The sequence below is a fragment of the Dromaius novaehollandiae genome, chromosome 6, assembly GCF_036370855.1.
Source record: "Dromaius novaehollandiae isolate bDroNov1 chromosome 6, bDroNov1.hap1, whole genome shotgun sequence".
NCBI classification, from domain to species: domain Eukaryota; kingdom Metazoa; phylum Chordata; class Aves; order Casuariiformes; family Dromaiidae; genus Dromaius; species Dromaius novaehollandiae.
Window position 1 is genome coordinate 31,382,070 of NC_088103.1, and position 22,466 is coordinate 31,404,535.

Sequence of the window (22,466 nt, forward strand, 5' to 3'; positions counted from 1 at the left end):
GCACATTAATAAGACCTTAAAAAACCTACTGCTTGCTGTTCAGTCTTATTTTATCCATATGTATCACATTTAACACAAATTTTCACAGGTACATTTTTACATGGGATTTGCAGCCATGTTTGCAGCTCTTCTGTCCCTTCAAGTTACACTAACTTCAAAGAACCTACTTCATAACTACAGGAGGGAACAGAAATAGGGAAGTTTAACAGGAGGCTGAGAGACTTCAATTTATCAGACATACTGGTTACAAAAAGCTTTAAAAGAAACAGCTACGCAACTTTGACATATGGTGGTGTTGACATCACAGTATTCCCCTTTGCATTTGCTCTTATTAAGGTATCCATCAGGTAAAGAACAGCTTTTTCAGCTTAATCTTAGCTTCCCATCCGAGCCCGAACAATGAGAGAATGAGTTTGTGGCCATCCACTAGGTGGGGTGTTCCTCAAGTTTATGCACCAGATCTGCGGCTAATACTACTAGTTTAGGCCTAAGATGATGATCTGACTTTCTGAGAAAGGAGAGCAAGATCCTACACGCAGTAAATAAAGCAAAGTCACAAGTATAAGATGCCCAGGGCTCACTAAAACAGACTGCTCTCAGCGAAAACAATCTCATGCTTAACCTAAGTTTTCATTGTGTTTTGTAAGTAGTGTAGAAAATGAACAGGAAAGAGCAGCAACCAACTTTCCTTCTCTTGGAAGACAAGTGAAAGCTGGCACTACTTTGGAAGTCTTAAGAATTTTCTTACTTAAAAATTTTTCCACTGAAGTTTTTTTTCCCCCTCTTGCTTTTTTTTTTTTTTTTTTTAATTCTTCTTATTTTCTGGGAAAAGCTTTTTTTTTAAATCTAGCCAAGGAGAATGATTTATGAATTACAAGAACTATTGCATTATAGCATAAGCATGCTATATTTCCAGAAGCCAATAAATACTATAGGTTTCAAGAAAGACTCTCTTCACAGTTCCTAAAAAACTTTTAAGTCAAAGACTAATTTTAGTAAGAAAAAACATAGGCTGTGCTGGCAGGCACTACAGTATCAACTTTGAAAAGGGTGCAGGGAAAGGGAGGAAGTCATGCTAGAAAATAGGATTTCCAGATTTGGTGGTAGAGACATATATCCACTCGATGACAAGGTTAGCCTAATGTTCGCAAACACAGCAAGAAAAAAGACAGCCCCCCCCTCCCCCCCAAAACCAGCACGAACAACACAGAGGAAAGATGTTCCAAGAAAAACCACAAGCATGATTTGAGGTCCTCAAAATATCCCTTTCAGCAACAGGCTATGGGAGCTCGATATATTTGAGAGAAAAATTTGAAAGTGATAATCATACAAGTAGCTCCAAATTAAGATAACTTCTAAAATTGAGTGTTTTTCAAGACAAAAAGGCATAACAAAACTCAGAAGTTCAAAAAAACCCCCACAAAAACAGAACAACACAACCAACCAAAACCAGATAAAGAATTCAAAAAGATAGAGATACTACTGATTTTTAAAACTTTTAGGCTAAGTACTGGAAGAACTTACCAAGGGAGAGGACCGTTTCTACCATCACATTAGAACATTATATCATGAGAGCAATATATTCAAAAAGGCTTGTATTAGTTCCAGGCAAGTTATTTGGCTTACTTCATGCCATTTTATGACCACTGAACACTACAGAAGTAAAATCAGGGAACAATAAGGATCCTCTCTGGTTTTCAAATCTGTAAATCAAAAGATGAGAAGCAGTAAAAGCTCCAGTGCCTACACACAGAGTGTGACAGAGGCTCTGTTGTATTACTGCTTGGCAGAAGCAAGCTTCTATAGGAACTCGTATTTGCAGATAAACAATACAGAAAAAGAGAAAAAGCTGACAAAAGAGCTTTTGAATAGTGACTGCATAAGCATTTCACATATTGCAATTATGAATAATGGCCATTTACATTTTGTATCAAGATTCCACTGAGTTTGGAAATTTCAGTCTTCCAAAAGAATTGAAAAAGTGACCGTAATAGAATTAATACTCACTGTAAAATATTTCTTACTAAAAGATACAGGAATAGGATATGACAACTCTGTTTTGACATTCATATCTAACCCTTATTTGAACTTGCACCATTCTTTTTTTTTTTTTTTTGATTGCTGGACATTTGCAGATATTTCCACCCTTTCAAAATTCAAAGCATTTAAAGGTTCCACAAATGAAAGCTTCAGAATTGTTATAAACTCTAAATTTTATAAACAAATTCAAGCTAATGCCCAAGAAAAATTACTATTAAGAAAATAAGTTTAATATTTACCTATGTCTCTTTTCACTGACTCATGACTCATTCTAAAATGTGCTATTTTTAAGCCAAATGAAGTCAGACAGTAATGTTCTTCAGCAACAAAATGAAATGGAAATAGGCCTATTAGTTTTTTAATACTTTCCTTCATTACAAAGGGACCAAATGCTTTTCTGCATAAGCAAACTGTAAATACTGGAAAGTGCTGCATTAAATATCAGCTTTTTAATTCATTTGGCCCTTCAGACATTAGATTAATTATTCTGCAGGATAAAAGTGCTAAACTATTGTAGACTATTCACAAAAAGTATACTCTAGCTCCTGAATTACCAGCAAATGCTGGAAAAATAACATTTTAAACTGATGCCATACTTTCATTTTGCCCCTTCTAAATAGAGTTGTTCCTTGTTGTGCCTGCAAAAGTTGAGAAGTCCGGAACAGCATTGCAAAGTTCTTCCCCAAAAGACTTCTTTTTAAAAAATGGGGAAAGAAATGCAATTACAGGTCAGATATTCTCAAATAATCTACTCACAGCCGAAACGTGCATGTATTCCCACTCTCAAATTGCCACTTTATTGGCCTAAAACCTAAGCAAAAGCTTAGAAGGCTGTTCACAGGTGAATGTCAAGCAATCAGTTTACATCCCACAATACAAGTAAGCTTTTACAGATACAATCATCTAAAAAGCAGTGCTACAACAACATAAAGAGAAATGAACCAAGCAAAATCTAAATGCAGTAGGAAAGAGCATGCAGCAGATTTGCTATGACTGAATGTTGCCTACACCACCTTCTTACTATGTTTAGGTTTCTTGTGATCTCTGACTACTTTAGTCACTCAGGCTGAAGTGAGAAAATTAGCATTTGTATTCCCAAAGACTCCTATTTTCAGTGTTTCAAGCACTTCCCCTATCAATAGTGTATCAAATCAAACATTTAGGAAGTTTCATAAGATTTTCACCATAAAGCTGACCCTAAGACAAAAAAAATGTATATAATCATATGCGTATATACACATGCATATATATACACACATATGTATATAAGAAAGACAAACCTAAAGACTAGGGGAAACAAAAATGAGCTTGTTGCCTTGGGAGGGTCTACATCAAATGGCGAAGAGGTATCTATATGAACAGCTGAAGTGGTGCCAGCATCTGACCTCTTTTTCAAGTCAATTTAAATGGCCTTTGCAAGGAACTGCCTGAATTTTATAAAACTCCAGCTTGCCCATAAACATTTCCATCTGAAGCAGCTGTACTTAAACAAGTAATGCTTGTCATAGCTTTTATTCTTTTGAAAGAACAAAATTAACAATACAGACTAACCACACCACAAGAGAAGGGCAGGGAGTCGAGGTCTCTGGGAGCCAGCTCCTAGTGCTCAGTTCCTGCTGCTCTGCCTCCAGCCCTGCAGCCCTCCCAAGGGAGACTCCCCTGCCCGGGCTCAGTACAGTCCAGAGGGCCTTGAAGCAGAACCACCAAAGAGGGAGACGTACTGAAGTTTCAGAAAAGACCAATAAAATTTGAACTACAGCTGCATCAAACCGTTCCCCCCCACAGAAATGATGATTGATCTTAGAGCTGCTGGCATATGTATACACTCACACGGGCTCCCTCCCAATCCCACAGGAGAGAAGTGGGATCAGGGAAGCAGTCCCACTGGGCTTATTTCAGTAAAGCCTCAAGTACCCTGTCCTACCTTCATAGGGCTCGTTCATTAGCAAAGGATCATTAGGGCCAGTGATCACCCGCTGCCCTCAGTCATTCAGACTTGGGAAGCCTGGTGCACATACAGAGCTAGCCACTGTCCTCGTTGCGACCATGTCTCAGAGATTTGTAGGGCAATAGTCTTAAATAAACTTTTTGTCTTAAAACAGAGCTATCAAATATTCTTTCTAACAAATCAGACAAGTAGCATCTCTGGTTTGCAAAGAACGTAGAGAGAAAAGGCAGAGAGCCTAAAGCAATAATCAAATTTATACGAAACACTGCACTCCTTCGGGTGAGGGGAAAGGGGAGGAAGAAGTGCCATATTGACATCGCTGGTTGACATTTTGGTTCTTGGTAAAGTAACACCCAAAGATTACTTATTTGTACAACTGTCAATGTTTTAAAGTGGCATCTGTTGAGTCCAGTGTCTCATCTCCAACAGCGAATACTAGAGAAGAACACAAGAAAAGGGTATTTGCATGGTGATGCTTACCTAGCAAGGCACTCAAATCTCACCAGTTTGCAGTCCGGGCCTCTTACCTGGAAAGGCTCAGGACAGATTTTTTTTCCTCCATGAATTTGTCTACACTTTATCCACATGCAATTCTTTTCCACAGCTTACTGCATATTGAGCAAAGTTGCGTTTCCTCTTGTTTATTTTGAATCCACCCTGTGTTCATTTCACTGTTGCCACCTACTTCTATGTTTATGAGATCCGGCAAATAATCACTCTGTATGGCCACTGCCACTGAAGACTTCACAGACTTCTACAATAACCTCTCCCTGAGGGTACTCTTTCCCAGGCTAAAGAATCTTACTCTAACTAATTGCTTCTTTTATGAATCGTTTCACCATCTGTTCCTGGAAATTTATTTTGTTAATTTTTGTCAACTTCATAGTCTCTTCTACTGACACACTGATTTGAGACAAAGTTTTTGATGAATTCCCCATAAAGAAGAGTTGCAATATAGGAACCTCCTGAAGGTCCTCCAAGATGAAAACAGGTTAAAAAAGTTAAACTCAATTTTTCTGCCATGGCCTTATTTGAAGAATTCTTTTGTAACTTGATCATCTGCTGACTTTGCAGACTGGCAGGATTCCTTTGTCTGATAGATTTGAAAAGAAAATTTGGTAGTTTTTCAGGCTTCGGCTCACCTTATTCCATTTTCTATTCCTTTAACCTGCCAGAGCTTACAGTCCTTTCCAATTTCTTTATTTGGGCAGGACTTTGACAAAGGAAATTTTTTAAAGCCCACTTTTTAAACTCAGTTCTAATCATCTGCTTAGCTAGCTGCATACAAGACTTTTAGGTCTTTTAGGGTCTTGTTTGACAGGAGGTACAAATTTGTTTAAAAACACCTTACAATAGCCTTACAGCAATCAGCATGCTACCTGCAAACATTTTATTTTAGCAGTTGTTTTAGTTTTACATATAGCTACAAAAAAATGGGTGCCTGCTGTCCATACACTAATTTGCTAGTATGTGCAGCTGTAATGAATTTGAAAAGCAATACTGTCAATCCAGAGCTACAAAAGCAGGAAATTTTCAATTGGACCTCAATATAGTTTGAAGAACAAAGAAACTGTTACCCTAATTGTTGTGGTCAAGGGTGAGATATACCTTCAGCCACTGCCAGTCACCTTCATATGCATTCACTGCACTTTAGCAAGTCACATGAAGATGAACATACAGAAGAGCTAGACCTTACATAGCTTGAGTAATTTTAACCATGCTATAACACTAGTGCATGAAATAACTCATGTGTTTGCAGGGAGAGAGGACAAATTAAGAAGATACTTCTTACACTTCCATCCCAATATTGTCCTTCCTTAATTATAAGGATTGGCACTCCCAGAACTGATAAATAATATCCCAGCTGATTCCACTTCTGCAGGACTGTAAAAGTATAATTACGACAGGTAAGGAAGAGTACAGCAGTAAAACTGCCGGAGACTGCAGAGGTTAGATAGCAAAAGTTATAGATCCATTTATCTTTAAAGCTTCCTAAACAACGTAATTTTTTTTGAACTCTTTGAAACTGCGAGTTTCACATATCACAACACTTCTTATGATTTATCAGCCATTAACCTCCTCACTTTTAAGTTACCTGCCACAGGTATCACTTAATTAAAACTAACACAATTTATTCTCTGTAAACATAGTAACAAAGAAACCTAGGAAACAGTTATACACATGCTGGGCAGATTTTTTTTCCCCCATAAATACACAAAGTTGTTTGTTTAAAAAAAAAAAAAAGGAAAAAAGAAAAAGGATATTATTTTTGTCTTAAACCTAACAGAAGCTGCTTACTGGTAATAAAATCTGTTGCTCTTTGAGTAATCCATTTATGCAGTCCTATGTTGGGGGATGTTTATTCCATGTTTTGGAGCTAAAGAACTGAAGGGGAACACACACAATTCACATTTTACTGTTTCCCATTTAGAACATTACAGGCCGATAAACTCGAGCAGCATCCTTGTTCCTTGACATGCCATGAACCAATGACACCAGGAGTCTAAAGTACTGTGTTTGAAGAATATATCCTATCACAAAATATCCTTTGTTGTACAGTAATCTGTTCATTCTTTTTTGAAGTAATAATCTAGATTGGTGTAGCCCAATGTCAGCAGCTCCTGCACAAGATTTTTTCTATGAGGAAGAGATATAAGGATCTTTGATGAACTCCAAATGTAAAAAGCTGGTGAAACACTTCTGAACTTATCCCACTGCATAATATCTTGTGAGACAACACTCACAGAACATCACCAGCTGTCTCTGACCTCAAATCCTGTTGATACTCCTAAAACACTGATTTTCACAGAACAGTTGTAGGTGACTAGTGGCAAATGAGTTGAATAGTTGGCTCCCAGTGTATCCCAAGAATGTAAATAGAAGAGGGTAAACTCAAAGCACACGTAAACCATGCTCTTGTCTATTCAGCCATAAAGCTGATGTATTGTGCAATATGACTTGAACTGTACAGCCCATATAGACAAAAAATTGTACGTGTAAAACATAACATTTACTACTTTCATGAGCTTTTCCTTCAAAACTGATAGCTTCAGACTGACCAGCAGCCCTGGGTAAAAAGAAAATACCTGTTGCCATTATGTCTGGAACAAAGGAGGAAAGTCTCATTTGACACCCCCCCCACACCTTTTTTTTTTTAAACCTGGTGAAAGGGCTCAGAAGTTCATGAATTCTGGAGCAGGTAGGTACTACCTGCTGTACAGTACCTACTGTAGGTTCATACAGCACCTGCTCCAGGGATAAAGTACCATCTGAGAAAGCTTAAGCCACTTGCAATGCATTTCTGAGGAAATAAAATCCTTAGCTTTGGTACCAGAACTAACCTGAAGTAACAGTTTATATGGAAAAGGCTAGAGATAACAGTTGATCCAAACCCACCACCACTGCCTTTAGTGCATCTTTAACATTAAGGACCCTGGAGGAACCTTGCAAGCTCAACTTCAGAAGTGAGCAGCAAACTGTAGGCTTTTGGGGTCATCAAGTTTTACATCCACATTATAAGAGATTCTTTAGTTTAAACAAAAAAAAAGAAAGAAACAAAAAAACCCAGCTGTTAAATTCCTCTTGGCCTCATAATCTGCCTTTGGTTAGCTCTTTGTGGAAACCCATTAAAGAGTGAAATTTGCTCAGCACAAAGTTCATGATTGGAACCGCAGTTGGGCTGATGATGTAACAGCAAGAACAGGAGGATCCTTTTTCCTATCCGATAGCACAGAATTGACATAGATAACCAAAAGTAATTTATTTTTGTCAGAGAAAGAAAAGACAGCTTTAAATAACACTTGGAAGACAGAGCAGTTGAGACTACACAAGGACAGACAAGGTACCACTCATTGATGACAAGCTTTGCCACTGCTAGACAGAATTAGAAGAGTCTCAGGGGAAGTCAGCTAAGGAGAAACAGAACTCAAAATAAAGCAAGCTGTGGTGCTTCAAAAGACTTATTTCCCTCATCGGAAAAGAACAAAACCAAAAAAAGCCACTAGAAGAATAGGTAAAATGACATCTCCCTTTCCTTTTGCACCCAGAGCTGAAGAAGGAACAGAACAGTAGAGATCATCATCCTATAACCCTCCAGGCAACTGCTTTAAAAAGCCAGGGAAGAGGCAAAGGCAAGACTTCTTTTATACCTTCTGCTGTTTTGATTTGGGAAAAAGATGGAGGCTTTCATATTCAGAGAAAGACCAACAGCTCAGACCCGAACACTAGCTCAGTAATGATCAACTAGTGAGAAATACCTGCAATACCAGACTGTCAGCCGTTTTCTTTAGTAGGATCAGCCTGAACCTTACTTTCTTTGATCTGTTGCCTAGATCAGTAGGTTTCATATGGCATTTCAATCCATGCATTTATATGTATATAAAGTATTTATACATATATGGTATCCATCCAACTTCCTTGCCACATTTCATAGGAATAACAGCCATATGCATCTTAACTATTTAGTTTTTGATGAAATTTAATGCTTTTAGCTTGCCTTTTCTATTTACACTAGCTTATATAGAATGGGCTATTGTTTATTTTTAAGGTTGTTGAAACACTTGGACCTTTTTTTTTTTTTTAAAAAAAAATTCATCTACTGTAACACACTGAGAACTACAAGTGGACAGCTGTCACATTCTAGCAAAGAGATAGGCAGCATTTGACCTTTTCTGGTTCTCCCTCAGATGAGAGATCTGCATATCCTTCTCCTACCTTGTTAGGAAAAGGCAAAAACGAATTCTAGAAGAGAAAAACAGAAGCGTGACCTTTACTTTCTTCCCTTTCTCAGTCCCACATTTCTCCCTTCCCCAAAGGTAGCGTTCATTTCCATATCATTTTTCTCTGGATTTTTATTCCTGCAAATCTTAAACCTCAGTGTGCAGCAGGGTTAAAAAACTATAGCATTCTATCACCTCTAAATAATGAAGGAAGTCATTTAGCAGAAGCATTTATATTCTCAATTATCCAGTCTGCTTTAGACAGAAAAAAAGGCAGTCAAGACTGGATATTCACTGATTTCTATTACAGAGGTTCATCAGAACAAGCAAAATTGAATAGCTATATTATTAGAAGATTATAAACCCAAATTCACACATGGCAGACATCAGTCCTTCATCTCAGTACAAGCTCATAACTCAGAAATGTGGGGTTCTGCATCAATGAACCTCTGTGTTAGACTCAATGGCAGTTTTGTGATACAGACAAATAGCTATTTGAAACTGGTTTGAGACAGCCAGTGCTTTTAACCTGAGGCAAACTTGTAGTGATAGTTATGGAAATAAGTCTATTAATGAACTCACCAATACTTAACTATTCCTGTTGTGCCTCTCATTGGTCAAACTTCAGGTCTAGCACTGTACTACTCAGGGCAAGAAAACAAAGTGGTAACCACTTTCATTAAGAAAAAGTTAAAGCTCTTCATATCCAGAGAAGGGAGTCAGGACTTAGCTTATACTAAAGCTAGACAGTTTGTTACCATGTTAAGCCCAGTCAATATTCAAGTAGAAAAATTCTAAAAGAAGTCTCAAATCTATATTTTTACATCTCAGTCTCTTTTCTCTGGAACAGAAAAAAGTCACATTCTATACCACTTCCTACAGCAGCATACGATTAAAGCATTAGATAATTTGAAGCTAGCCTTTATACTCAGATGCTTATTGCTAACTGACTTTTGGCTCAAGGTTCAGTGCAAACGAGAAGAGTGGTCAGTATTTCTTATAACACATACAGACACATCTTCCAAGTTAGAGCAGAAGTGGAAAAGTGAGACTAATCACGCCAATGCAGAGAAGTAACAACATCATCAGAAAACTTTTACTGAGCACAGCCACATCACACACCTTGATTTGCATCAGGAATAAAAGTGAAAATGGTATTAAGTGGACTGTGTAGAAATTCTCCTCTGTTCTGGAGTTACAGTATGGATTGTAACTCTGAAATTTCTCTCCTAGGAAAGGAGAGAATCCTGTTTCCCTCTCTCTTGGCAGCACCAGCCTTTAATAGAGTGCAGCTACTAGGGCATACTGGTAATAACAGTAGCTTGTAAGGGGATAGCAAAGAGAGGGAAGAAAAAAAGCGAACAGACACCCAGAAGGAACTGTTTATTGCAGTGAAACCCTCCCCAGCCCTTTGATTCCAACCCCACAGGTTGGGCCTGTAACAGCACTAAAGAAGTCACCAGTCGGAAAGCTCAGACACTTCATTGATGACACCAAAAGCCCTTTTCACTGCTACTTCTTAACATTTTTCTCTCTAAAGAGCCTATAACATACCCGACACTGAAGCTGGCAAGTCCCTGAAGGGCTGTTTTTTACCTTCCTACTCTCAAAAGTAACTGAAGGTGCTGTTATCATTATTCCCACTTTACAAACAGACAGCAGGTCAGCAAATACGACAACTCTACAACAAACCACATGAAATCAATTACTTTCTTTTCAGTCCCATGCACTGTCCCTTGGACCGAGCTTTAGATCTCTTGCTATCTGAGATTCTCATTGGAAATTCAAATTTTTAATACTGTTACTTCAGACACCAGGAGAGTAATGCATTTCATTTTGTTTCCTGTGTCCTGCTCCTTGTTTCCCTTGTGTGCTTGCAAGTGCCAGCTAACTTTAGCAACTAATTAGACTGGAGTCACAATTCTGTTAGAGGTCTGGATCAGTAATTCACAAAGCAGGAAACAAAACATCTCTTGTTGAAATAACTATAGCTTTGAGACTTTTTTTTTTTTTTTTTAAAAGAGTTCAGAAAGGGGAAGTCATCCAATAGCTATACAACCCCTATTCTGTGGCTCCATTTTAGAAGCCACAAAATAGGTCAACCCTCAAACCAAGTAAGTCCTCTGGATGACATAAGCAATTTGGATCAGCTGAGCTTTGACACTGGAGTAACAGCTATCAAAGATCCTGAACATAATTAACAGTTCCAATACTGATTTTTTTCTTTATATTGGAATCGGACAGTTTCAGTATAAACACTGCTTCCCATTCTTCTCATCAAAGCACACTAAGCAGCTGCAAAAACACTCCTTCAATAAAAAAACAACCAAGTAAGGCCACTACCAAGGAAGGAGCAGTAACACAAAAGTTGAGGAGCTTTTATTATATATACTATACCAATCTTACTGATATAGTATAAAGAATCATACAATGCTAAGAAAGCATAAGCATCCAGGATTTGCTCACAGAGACATGTATATATCAGTGATATTCTGTTTTTACATACCTGGAGGTAAAAACTGTGGGTGAAGGGATACACTAAAGTGTCAATTCCTTTGAAAAAGAGAACAGAAGAGCTCGAAGTATTAACGATGGGAAGGAGATGACTAGCTCAAAAAAAAAAAAAAAAAAAATCCCCATAACAGGTATATAAGGATTATCCTGTTGCAGGTCTTAAAATTGCAGAAGCAAAAGCAAGCTGAGGTCAGTGTGGAATTCCTGGCAGAATCTAATTTGCTACTAAAAAGTACTTAAGATTGAACCAAACTCCACAAGCAGTAAGAGGTCAAGCTTTGAAAGCTCCATGAGCACACAGAATCATCCGGCTGCCTGATGAAATGCCTACAAAGTCAGGATAAAACAATACACCTCCATCTCAATGCAAGGGAAAGCCCTGGCTTTTCGGTCTTGTGCATTGCCCTTCGGAGCTAGCTTGGTCAATGGAAGACAGCTGAGGCAACAAGACACCCCTTGTCACACCCCTCTCCTGCTCTACAAGGCTCCCCAATTGCTAGATAAAAGAAATGGGAACCATGGACAAAAGTCAGCACGCACAGCCCTTACCGCATTTCACAGTCAGTGGGACGAGGAAAAGCGTGTTGACAATGATCCTCTTCCATACAAATGCGTGCCTTCAAGGGCCTTTGCAAAGAAAGTCAAAGGGTCAACGTTCAGAGCCACTCCTGACTCAAACAGCTTTCCCCGACTGCATGTTTGTCATTTGTGCTGTGCCTGGTATTGGGATTCACTGGGACATGAGAGACTGATAAGTACTGCCCTAAGAGAAGAGTTAAACACTAAACCTGCATATAGACAACAAGAGTTTTACCTGACAGGGATAAAATGGCCTTGTATTTCAGACAGAACTAGAATTTCAAGTCACTTAGTATTCTTACAGCCTTTCCAAACTCCCATTTCACCTTGTTCCATCGCCCTGGTCTTAGAATCTCCTCCAGTGTGTCCACTTGCTATACACATAGCATAGAGTTCATCTAGAGGTGAAGAAAGGGCAAAAAACACAAGTTTTCCAGAAAAGCAAATAATTCCATAAATCTTCACTGTCTACTGGCTAGTCAATTTTGCCTAACACACAAAGTGATCTCATTGAAGACCAGAGGACTCTGAAATGTGGAAATAGGCTGTAAACTGAAAAATCCCAAATTCAGTTACTCCCATTAGAAATGTCTTCGTCTCATGCCTTCAAGGCTTATTAAAAGTCAAGGAATAAAGAACATTTATCTCAGCAGATTTTAACAGCAGCTTCAGAAGTACAACAAAACAAGGGACCAAATAAATAGGCACTACTGGATGACTTCAGGACTTGCTTTCCCCAAACACATCTGAATACAACAACTGCCAAGCTGACATGCAACATTGGTCCCCTCCTGAACCCCCTCCCTCCTCACTGCCCCAAAATAAAGTGTCTCAAAAAAAGAGTCTGGGGAGGACAGCAACATCACTAAAGCTTTGCTGACCTATATAAATACATTAACAAGGCATAGCAATAGGGAAAAATGTTTACATCCCTAAACTTCAAAGACTGTGCTACTTCATATTCTGTGATACTACACTCTCATCCTTCCGGCTCATCACTCTCATCTCACTTCTAGTACTACACTTTAAAGTTCACTTACCCTTCTCCCCTGGGGAAATATAGATAATTATAAACATAATTATGGAAAAGATATCGTTTACTCTTGCTAGTTATTTGTATCATACTATGAAACAACAGAATAAAGTCTTTTATACCTTGAATGACAATGGAACATGTTGCTAATTAAACCATTTGAATTATCTAGAAATACATGCCAGAAAAACACTGTATTAAAAAAGTCTTCTATAGAAATTAAGCAAGCAAGCATTCTTGCACTAGGCAATGAGATGGTTGACTTGGGAGGCTAATGAATTAGTCTAAACAATTTAAATCTAATTTAATTTAACAATGTAGAGCACTTGTGCATTGCAAAGCAACAGATAGTCATTTGTTTCTTCATTAACTCCAAGATAAAATTGGTGATTACCCTTCCATGAATTATTTTACTGAAGAGGACAGCAAGCAAATTTTATATTTAGTCATAAAAGTTCATGGCTAATCCCCAAACAAGCAAATGTAACCAGTGAAGGATACCAGTGAACATAATACAGACCAGCTGTGGCTTAGGGTAGACCAATTCTCCCATTTTATCAGTTAGTAAACAAATGTTTATACAAAAAATTAACATAGCATTTTAAATTTGTTTTATTCCTACAAAACGCACAGTGTACTCTGAAAACAGCACAATGAAACTTCAAATGTGGCAAAATTATACATTGAGAATGCTGAGCATTTGGTACCGCAGAAATATCAACACAACTGAACCCCCCCACCCCATTTTACCAATAAATTTATAAACTTGCCTCAAAAGTGTTGCCAGTGATATCGAATTCTGGTGGTACAAAGGCACCCTCTGGATCATCTTTGAAAGAAAGAGTAAATGTGTCACATTAAAAATTAATACTTGTATTTATTTAAAGTACATACTAATTTGGCAATACACTCATGATACAAAAGAAACTAGATATTTAACAGTATTTTGGTTCACTCATATCTGACCTACGAAGATCACGTTATCCATATTTAGAGTACCATAAATAAAACGAAATGCTATTTTCAACCTTCCTGCAAAAAAACCCATACTTCCTACTAAGAAACAAAACAGACCAAAAAAAGAGAGCAGAAATACATTTAACCTGTCTGACCACTTTTTGCAGGCCTTCAGACATTTATGTTTGCACCAAGTTATCACCTAAGCTGGTGTGGCTCAGCTGTGGCTTGCAGGTTTGGTTTGGTTTGATTTGATTAATGGGAAACTTCCATTCAGTTTTCCACTAAAGACTTGGGGGATAAGGGTTCAGCCAGCAAAAACAATCCGAATAGCTAACTGACTCCTCTTCTATGGGCCAACTTTGAACCTTGGCCTTTCTGTTCTTTTTAAAATTACTATCTTTTCATTATTACGATAAAGTTGGAAGTGCATTCCCCATCTGCACGCTGCTGAGTGGAAAACTGAGCTATTGCCACAGTCACTGCTGAGTCAAGAGGTAGAAGGAAAAAATGAGCATCCTAAGAGGGACTGAAGCTGCTGCTGCATTCAGGCATGCATGTAACATCACACTGTACTGATGGCACATGAACTTGGTCAAGAACACTGGGGTTAAAGAGTGCCTGACCAAAAACCTCATCTTCAAGTACATATTCAGCTTACCCAAACTATCCTTCTGTGAAGCCAACAGATGACAGATAGCATTTATGAGCCTATATATTTCCTTTATTTAAAAGGCTATATAAATATATGAATGCTATAAATTTCCTTTCTCAACCAGGGGCAGAAATATGCTCACAGGTTTTGCATACTCATACACAGCTTTAGCTCTAATAGAATTTTTGTGCCTATATTTAAGCAGCAAAACACACAGCTCTTTTATTGTGAAGATACTAAACTCAGATATATGGTAGAAAGGTCCAGAGAGGACTTGCTTTACATATTTATATATTGCAGCTATCTGGCATGGTTGAACATCCAGATGCTACTAACTGATCTAAAGCTCCTTAGAACATTCCTGATTCTGCTTCCCCACTGAGAAAAGATGATACACAACTAATTCTGCATTTTTCCCCACACACTTTTTCCTGCTATTTTTTTTTAGGGGTGGGGGAAGGAGGAGGAAAAGGGGGAGGTTTTGTTTTTCTCCCATAGATTACTGCTCATTCTGTCCTTCTCCTTGCTACCCTTTCCCTTTCTTTTAATGGGATGGTTTAAAGTCTGCACAAGCATACGGTTTTACCACTGGTGAAATTCACTGGATTCTTGCAGTATAATGTTTACAATGGAGATTTGTCTGATTTGAAGAGACAAGAGGATATAAGAGGCCTTTGGCACAACACCCCGTTGGATGTCTGTCACTGGCTTCAGAGCCACAGAAGCTGCAGGAAGCAGAACTCTCTGCTGAAGCTGTGGTGACAGGCTGTTCATTTTCACTTACTTTAGGAAGGAAAAAAAAAAAAAAAAAAAAAAAAAAAAAAAAAAAAAAGAGTCTGGCAAGCAGATCCAGAGGTTATCACTGTCCTCCAGAAAAATAGATCCATAGGCTACAAGTACAAGAAAGCAGAAAGACAACTTCCAGAAGCACCTAACTAGCAAATTGTATTTTCAAACACTAACAAGAATGGAGGCAAAGGCGGGGCGGGGGCGGATCCAAGGGCATAGATGAACAGGGAGAAGAAACAAACAGTGTATCTATGTAACTTCCAGCATTTCAAGGAAAAACACAACCTTCTTTAAACAGAACTAATGAAAAGTCACTTCAAAGTATACTGTGTATCCAGAGAACAAAATCTTGGTACACCATTTGCTTTGCACAGGAATTCCCATTAGCCCACGTTTTAAGCACTTGAACGTAGGCAATGTCATGGATCAATTGCTTGCCAGCTATTCAATTAGACTAAAACAAGTCATGCAAAGCACAAAACAAATACCACAACAACTATGAAAAAAGTTTTATGATGTTACGTTCTTATTCGAAATACGATTTTTGACTCTAAAGAATGCAAATATTAGTCTAAAAATTACCTTATCCCATTCTTTCCAACTACTGTGATCTAGATTTTGACTAAGAAAAAAGCAACAACACTTATTCTGACATCCTTTTAAAAAGGAATTAGGTTAAAGAAGATATAATAAAAATCTGAATAGAACATATAGGGACTAGAATGGATCTTCTAGCTACAAACTGATATAACTCTAAAGGGACTGGAGAAAAAAAGTGGGGTTTTTTTTGGCTAATATTTCTAGCTGGGAAAAGTCTTCTGGTCAAACTCAGAAGTCTTTGCTGACCGTTCACAAAACTGAGCATACTGTTTCATACAGACTGATATTCACCAACTTCTGAAGAAGTTTTGTATTTTTTCCTTCATTTTAATTAAGGGTCTGAGGAATAGAGTATAATGCTTTACTACAGCCTCTCACCATGAGTCTTCATACTTTTGAAACAAATTGCCTGGAAACACAAATACTTACCACTGAGCTGTTCCATGAAGCATACATTGCCATTGGTGTTAAAAGCCAAAGTGTCAGGAGTGATGCAGAGTGTCTGGAAGATCGCAGAATGGGCGATGCTCTTCAGAGAGCGGCTGCACTCCAGGCAAATTGCCCAGATATCTTGCTCCGTGAGACAGCTATCCCGCAGTGACAAAATATCAGCAAGGGACACATTCTCCTGCCAAGACATGAATTCATAAATTACTCTGCATTTCATGACATTACTTGTAGCCAATTGTGTCAAATGTAATCTCTGATACACAATGTAAAGCTTCCAGAAAGTTCTCAGACTTTCTAGGACACTGATTAACACCCCAAGAAACACCAAGTGCATGAAATCATGGTTAACACCATAAGTCTCGTAAGGAGCACAGTTAACCCGAATGAAGGTACCAATGCATGTTAACAGAAAAAAAAAAACCCAAAAACATATTTTTGTGAGCTATTCAAACTATATCAACCCTGCACCAAAGGTACGGAAACTGAACATTCAGAGGTGAGAGCAGAGAAAGTTTTTGTTTAATCCACATCTTTCTTGAACTTTCCCGAGTGCTTTTGCATAAGCTACTTTTAAATTCTCTTCACAGCAGTTCCCTTCGCCATCTGTGATCTGGGGAAAAAGTACCTTCCTAATTAAGCCATCTTAAGAATGATGCTATTGTGAGGCTTAACTGTGTAGACCATTTAATAAGCCCTCCAAAGTCCAACATGCTGTTGGAAAGTTTTTCTTAAACTTTGACTTAAACAAAAATACAAACGCTTCGGTTGTCCTAGGCCTCCCCTCTATGTCCAGGGTTCTTCACAATCATAATAGTTTATGGACTTAGAAACTAAGTTACTGTCCTAAATTATAAGTCTTTCAACTTACAACTTTCCTTTGACTTTGTCATTAAAGGAAGGCTATAAAGAGTCCAGTTAAAAAAAATGGCTCTGATGTGGCTTTTTTGGTCAAGACATTCAGAAGTAATGCTTGATTGAATGCAGCCGGACTTTTTTTGTATGTTGTTAGAATACTGAACTAATTCATCGCCCGTAGCTACAGAAGTAAGATTTCCATGAACTGGAAGACCTGAGAACAAAAACAAAATTTAAAAACTTTTTTTTTTTTTTTTTTAAAAAGAAGCCTGATTCTGTCTGTAGGAAAGATAAACAGAAGAATGGAAATATCTACAGAAGTCACTGTGTGTATCAAAACTATACTCACTATTAATCATGCATAATACATTTCTCACTAATTTATATGTGATAATTAAGAATAAAGCCTTTACTTCTGAATGATAATAAATATACCTTCAATTCAAGATGCACATCAATGCATTTAAATTGGGTGGCCTATTAAACTCTCTCTAGAATGGCAGAATTTACCATATTGAAACTAGAAAGTATATCATCATCAGCAAAGCAGAATGTGAGGTATCTTACAGTTCAGAAACGCAAACTGAAACTTAGTGGTTTAAACTTACATTGCCGAAGAGGAAACTTGGAAAATATAGTTTTAACTCAGTTTACATAGCTCAATACTGAAGATCATCAATAAGATTGGACTACTATTTACAGAAGCTGTAACAGTTTATTAACAAGATTTTCAGAGAAGGAAGTATTGCACTCATCCTTCAAACATGAGTCCAAAATTTATTTTGCTTTTTAGTCCAAAGTGCAACGCTTCATAAATATGGGGGGGGGGGCAAATGCATAGGAAATAAAGCACACTTACTATTATATGGTTCTATTTTTAATGTTCTGATTTTCTGTCACTTCTGAGGAGGGACTAATTTACTAACAGCAGTATTACTACAGTGCCTTCTAGCACTGCTCATGGAGCTGGGCCTCACAGGAGCTCAGCGCTATGCAGTAAACAGCAAGAGCCCTTGTAGTTCAGCTACACGAGACAAGAGCTCTCATTGTTTCTCTCTGCCAACTGTACTCGGCACAATGTGCATAATGCTGCAAGTTTACTGGCCATCAAATTTTGAGGGTGGATGAGAAAATTTTATACATCTTTATGGTGTAGTTCTTCCAAGCATGGAGGGTGGCACATGGTTCTTATGTCTGAAAATATAAGCATATGACCAGGAGATGGACCACAAACCACAGGCATAGGAGTTGAGCAAGCTGATAGGTAGGATGGGGATAGAATTGGACAAGAAAGGCACTGCAAAACATATAAAATCTGCAAGCTTCTAAAACAGCCTCAGTGTCCACTTCCAATCATGACCAGATTATATAGGACTTGGTAGGATTTCTTATCAGCCAAGCTTTGAGGTTACTTTGTGGTTGTCAGGTGTGACCTCAGAGCTGACATTAATCAGCAGTAGGAAATATCTATAGTTCTGATCTACAAAGCCATCTTTGTCTTGTGGTTAACTTCTTATTTGAGAGTAAATGAAATGTGGTGATGATGTCATGTCAGACAAGCTTATCTTCGCTTCCAGTGAAAGAGAAATTTAGGTAAGGCGAAAGGAGGAGAGGGAAAAAAAAAAAAAGGACTATGAAATGCTGAACAGTCAGTGGCTTCCATCAAAAATGGATGGTGAGCGAAGATATGAAAACACAGCAACCCTCCCTCCTTCCAAAGACCAGCAGGTGAAGTTATTTGCTTCACAGAACCCCTGTATTTTTCCAAATGGCCAAACTATCTTGGGGTTAGTTACCACAGCTGCTCTTGTAGCAAAGCCATGTCAATACAGGGAACCAAGCACTGTAAACAGCTGGGACATGCATTCAGCTTGCATCCTCAAAACAATAAAGAAACAGAGTCTTCACTGAAAAAAAAAAATGGTTTCAAGAATATAACACAGGAGTTTCTGGTAAGCTAGACCAAAGCCTATCAGAAAAAGCACAGCCAGCACCCATACATGACTGACATGCATACAATACTTTGTCTGGACCACTGGAAAGTTGCAGTAAAAACTGGAGCATTCGTTACATAACGGAGATGCTGATGTCTTTCCTCCCTCATCTCATTATCAGCCAAAATGACTTGCAAAAAGCAATTACTGTTTAATAACTATGAAAAGTGAACTGGTCAGATAACCATGGTTTAATTATGCACTTTAGTTCTCAGTTTTCCCTTACATTTTCTTCAGAAAGTATAAAATGATTCAGCAGTATATGTAATTAAGCAAAGGGAGGGACAGCAGGAGGAGAAACCCATTGGCCACAACTTCTCTAAAAAAGTTAAAACAAAATATTAAGGCACCTTTGAGACCAAGAAAGGTGTTTCAAATACACCCTCATCCTCAGCACTCCCTGCTCCTCTGCTCTGGCAGCTTTCCCGTTGCGCCTGTTGGCTTTTGCAAAGCACAGGAGTCAGCCACCAGCCTCTGCCCTTACGCTTCCCCTCAGCCAAGGGAAGCCCAGGCTCCGCTAAATGACTAAGCAGCTAAAAGCTCAGGTGTCTCAGCATTCACAGCCTTCTGGCAACTAAGTCTTGTTGCAAAGGTTGTTTTTTTTTTTTTTTTTTTTTTTGGTACTTTGGGACACAAACCTCAAAACAATCTGTCCCAGAACCATGAAAAATACACCAAACATGATTCATTAAATCCCTCATATTTAAAGGAAAACACTGGATGCTGAGGTAAATCCATTGACTATTCCTCCAAGCAGCCCTTTTAAATTAACTTCTCTAATCACCAGGTGATAGGTCATACTCGCTTTCTCTACAAGATTATTTAATGATGAGTAAATGTGCAAAAGGAGGCCTCTTCCCTCTGTATTTTGCATGTACCAGTCCAAGGAGGCCTACCACAGTGAATGCTATTGATAACGGAGGAGGAGAACCCATCTGACTGACAAAAAGAAACTCTAGACCAAGACTGGAAAAATCAGTTCAGCTAACAGCAGAAGAGCCAAACTCTTGACCAAAAAACGGATTGTGAAACTTTGAAGGGACTTTCTGTTTTTAGCACACTCTCATTTCCTGACTCAGTTTGGGTCCACGAACCAGGAGATATAACAAGATATAAACAAATCTAGATATGGTTTTGGTGTGTAAAACCAAAAAGTTATCATTTTATCAAAATATTCCCTGGGGGTAAGGAACACACTTTACATGAAAGTATGCAAAGAAAGATGAGCAAGAGGAAAACCAGACACATTCAGGCAAACATCATTACAGAAGAGGATTCAGCTACAGGTTATTTGGTGCAATAAACACAAAATAAACAAATTCCCCAGCTTATTTCCCACTGACAAAGGCCTTTTTTCACACAGGGCCATAAGAAATGGCAGTACAAAAATCTGTTTGGCCGCTGCTGAAACCGCTTTTGCCCATGTAAGAAATTCTGCCAGGTACTAGAAGGAAGCGTGCAACATGACTGTGCTGGGAACCCCGGGCACGGCAGGAGTTACAAAACACCGCGCGCAGCGGCGATGACTCTGCTTGGCACCGCGGAGATGGACCGGCACCCAACAAGCCAACTCAGCAACTCGGTAGCTGGGATTATTATATGTGATTAAAGAGTGGCCAGGGCAATGCACCAATTTGTATGTGATTGGCAGCTGTCAAAAGCCTCAAAACCTACCTCAAAAATATTAATTTAGGAATGTTTCTATAGTAGGGCTTTGTAAAAGCGAGAAGGCAGGTCACAAATGCCTTGACAGCACAAAAAACAACGAAATGCTTTGGAGAGAGGTAATTTCACCCGGCAACTTTCTTTTTTTGGGGGGCCGGATTTCGGCAGCAGCTCCCCAGAGAGGCCTGGCGGAGGGGGACGCGGTGCCCCCGGGCCGGGGCCCTGCTGCCCGCGGCCCCACTCCCGGCGCGGCCCCGGCCGCCGCGGCGCAGGTGCGGCCCGGGGAGGGGAGGAAGGGGGGGCCGTGCCCGCACTCACCTCGTCCTCCAGCAGGGTGGGCAGCGGCTCGAAGTCGTAGCAGCTGACCGCCTCCTCCGCCTCCTCCTCCGCGTAGAAACCGGCCTCGGCGGCGCCGACACCCTCCATGCCGCCCGCGGAGGCACCGGCGGCCTCACCGCCGCAGCCGCGCTGCGCCCCCGCGGCCCGCGCCGCCGCTCATGCCCTCGCCCGCCCGCCGGCTGCCCCCGGCGGCGACCCCCGCGGCGCCGGGCCGGGCCTCACGCCCTCCCCGCTTAACCCCTTCTCCCCCCGGCGGCCGCAGCGGGCGCCCCCGCCTCTCCCCGCCGCGCCGCCGCCGCCGCCCGGCTAAGCCCCGGGCGCGGGAAGCGCTGCCATGGCAACGCGGCCTCCCCGCGGCGCCGCCGCCCTCCTGCGACCGCCCGCCCCGAGGCCCCCGCGGCGCCGCCCGCGCCCCGCCCCGCCCCGTCCCGTCCCGTCCCGCCCCGCTCGGCGGCGGCCACCGAGGGCGCCAGGGGCCGGCGCGGGGCGTGGGTCCGGCCGCGGCCCTGGCGACGGGGGCTGGTCGTCTTCTCCTCAGCAGCCCGGGCCGCCGGGTTACTCCCGCGGCTGAAACTAGGCCGGTGGCCAGGGGTTTGGTTCCCCGCACGCGTCCGAGCCGCAGCAGGCACAAACAAAGCCGTTTTCGTCAAAGTGGTTATCGGATTATCCCCCCCAGCCCCGGTATTTTTGCTGTTCACCCGACTGGGGTACCTCAGGTGACCTCAATGCTCGCTTTAAACCTGAAGGTTCATGATCGAGGTTCACAAGTAGTACGAGAATATGGTACATTTTTGTTTAAACCACCATGTTTAAACACGATTTGTGGGAAAAGCAGGTTCCCGCTTCCATGCGGCGACGGGGAACCCGGCCTTCTGCTGGAGACAAGCCCCTGCGCCCGCTTTGCCGGCCCGCGAGCGGGTACGTGCTGGCTCGGCTCGGTGGCTGCGCGCAGCCCCTGCGGAAACTCCCTTCTCCGTGGTAGCAGGGTGCTGATGGAGCGAAGAGGCTGTTTTCTTGCCTCATTAAATTTCACAACTACAGGTAGCTGGGAAATGATAGCACTATCTGTGTTATTGTTTCCCATATTCCTATAATTTTATGTCAAAATAGAGTGTGCTAACAGGTTCATCTGTGCACAATACATAAAGCAAAGCAAGGGTTTTATATTCTGTTTCGTATGTAGTACAAGAGTAATACTCTACTAAAATATGCATCAATAAACACCATGGAACAAAGAAAAATACTCTGATTAACTGTCCCATAAAGATCATCCTTTAGCAGTTATAAGATTCTTCCCAAATTAAATATTAATTGAATATATTCCATAATT

General features: G+C 40.2%; 1 protein-coding gene across 1 annotated transcript in view; it reads right to left on the minus strand.

Moving 5' to 3' along the window:
• The window catches only part of LOC135328725 (kinase non-catalytic C-lobe domain-containing protein 1-like), a 65,798-nt gene extending 44,502 nt beyond the window's left edge, over window positions 1-21,296 (minus strand). Inside the window, exons 1-3 of the mRNA XM_064514071.1 lie at window positions 21,116-21,296; window positions 16,263-16,461; window positions 13,603-13,661 (exon numbers count right to left, since the gene is read on the minus strand). Of these exons, the coding sequence (XP_064370141.1) occupies window positions 13,603-13,661; window positions 16,263-16,461; window positions 21,116-21,223 (366 nt within the window). The 5' untranslated portion in view covers window positions 21,224-21,296. The remainder of the gene's footprint in view (window positions 1-13,602; window positions 13,662-16,262; window positions 16,462-21,115) is intronic.
• Between the last annotated feature and the right edge of the window lie 1,170 nt (window positions 21,297-22,466).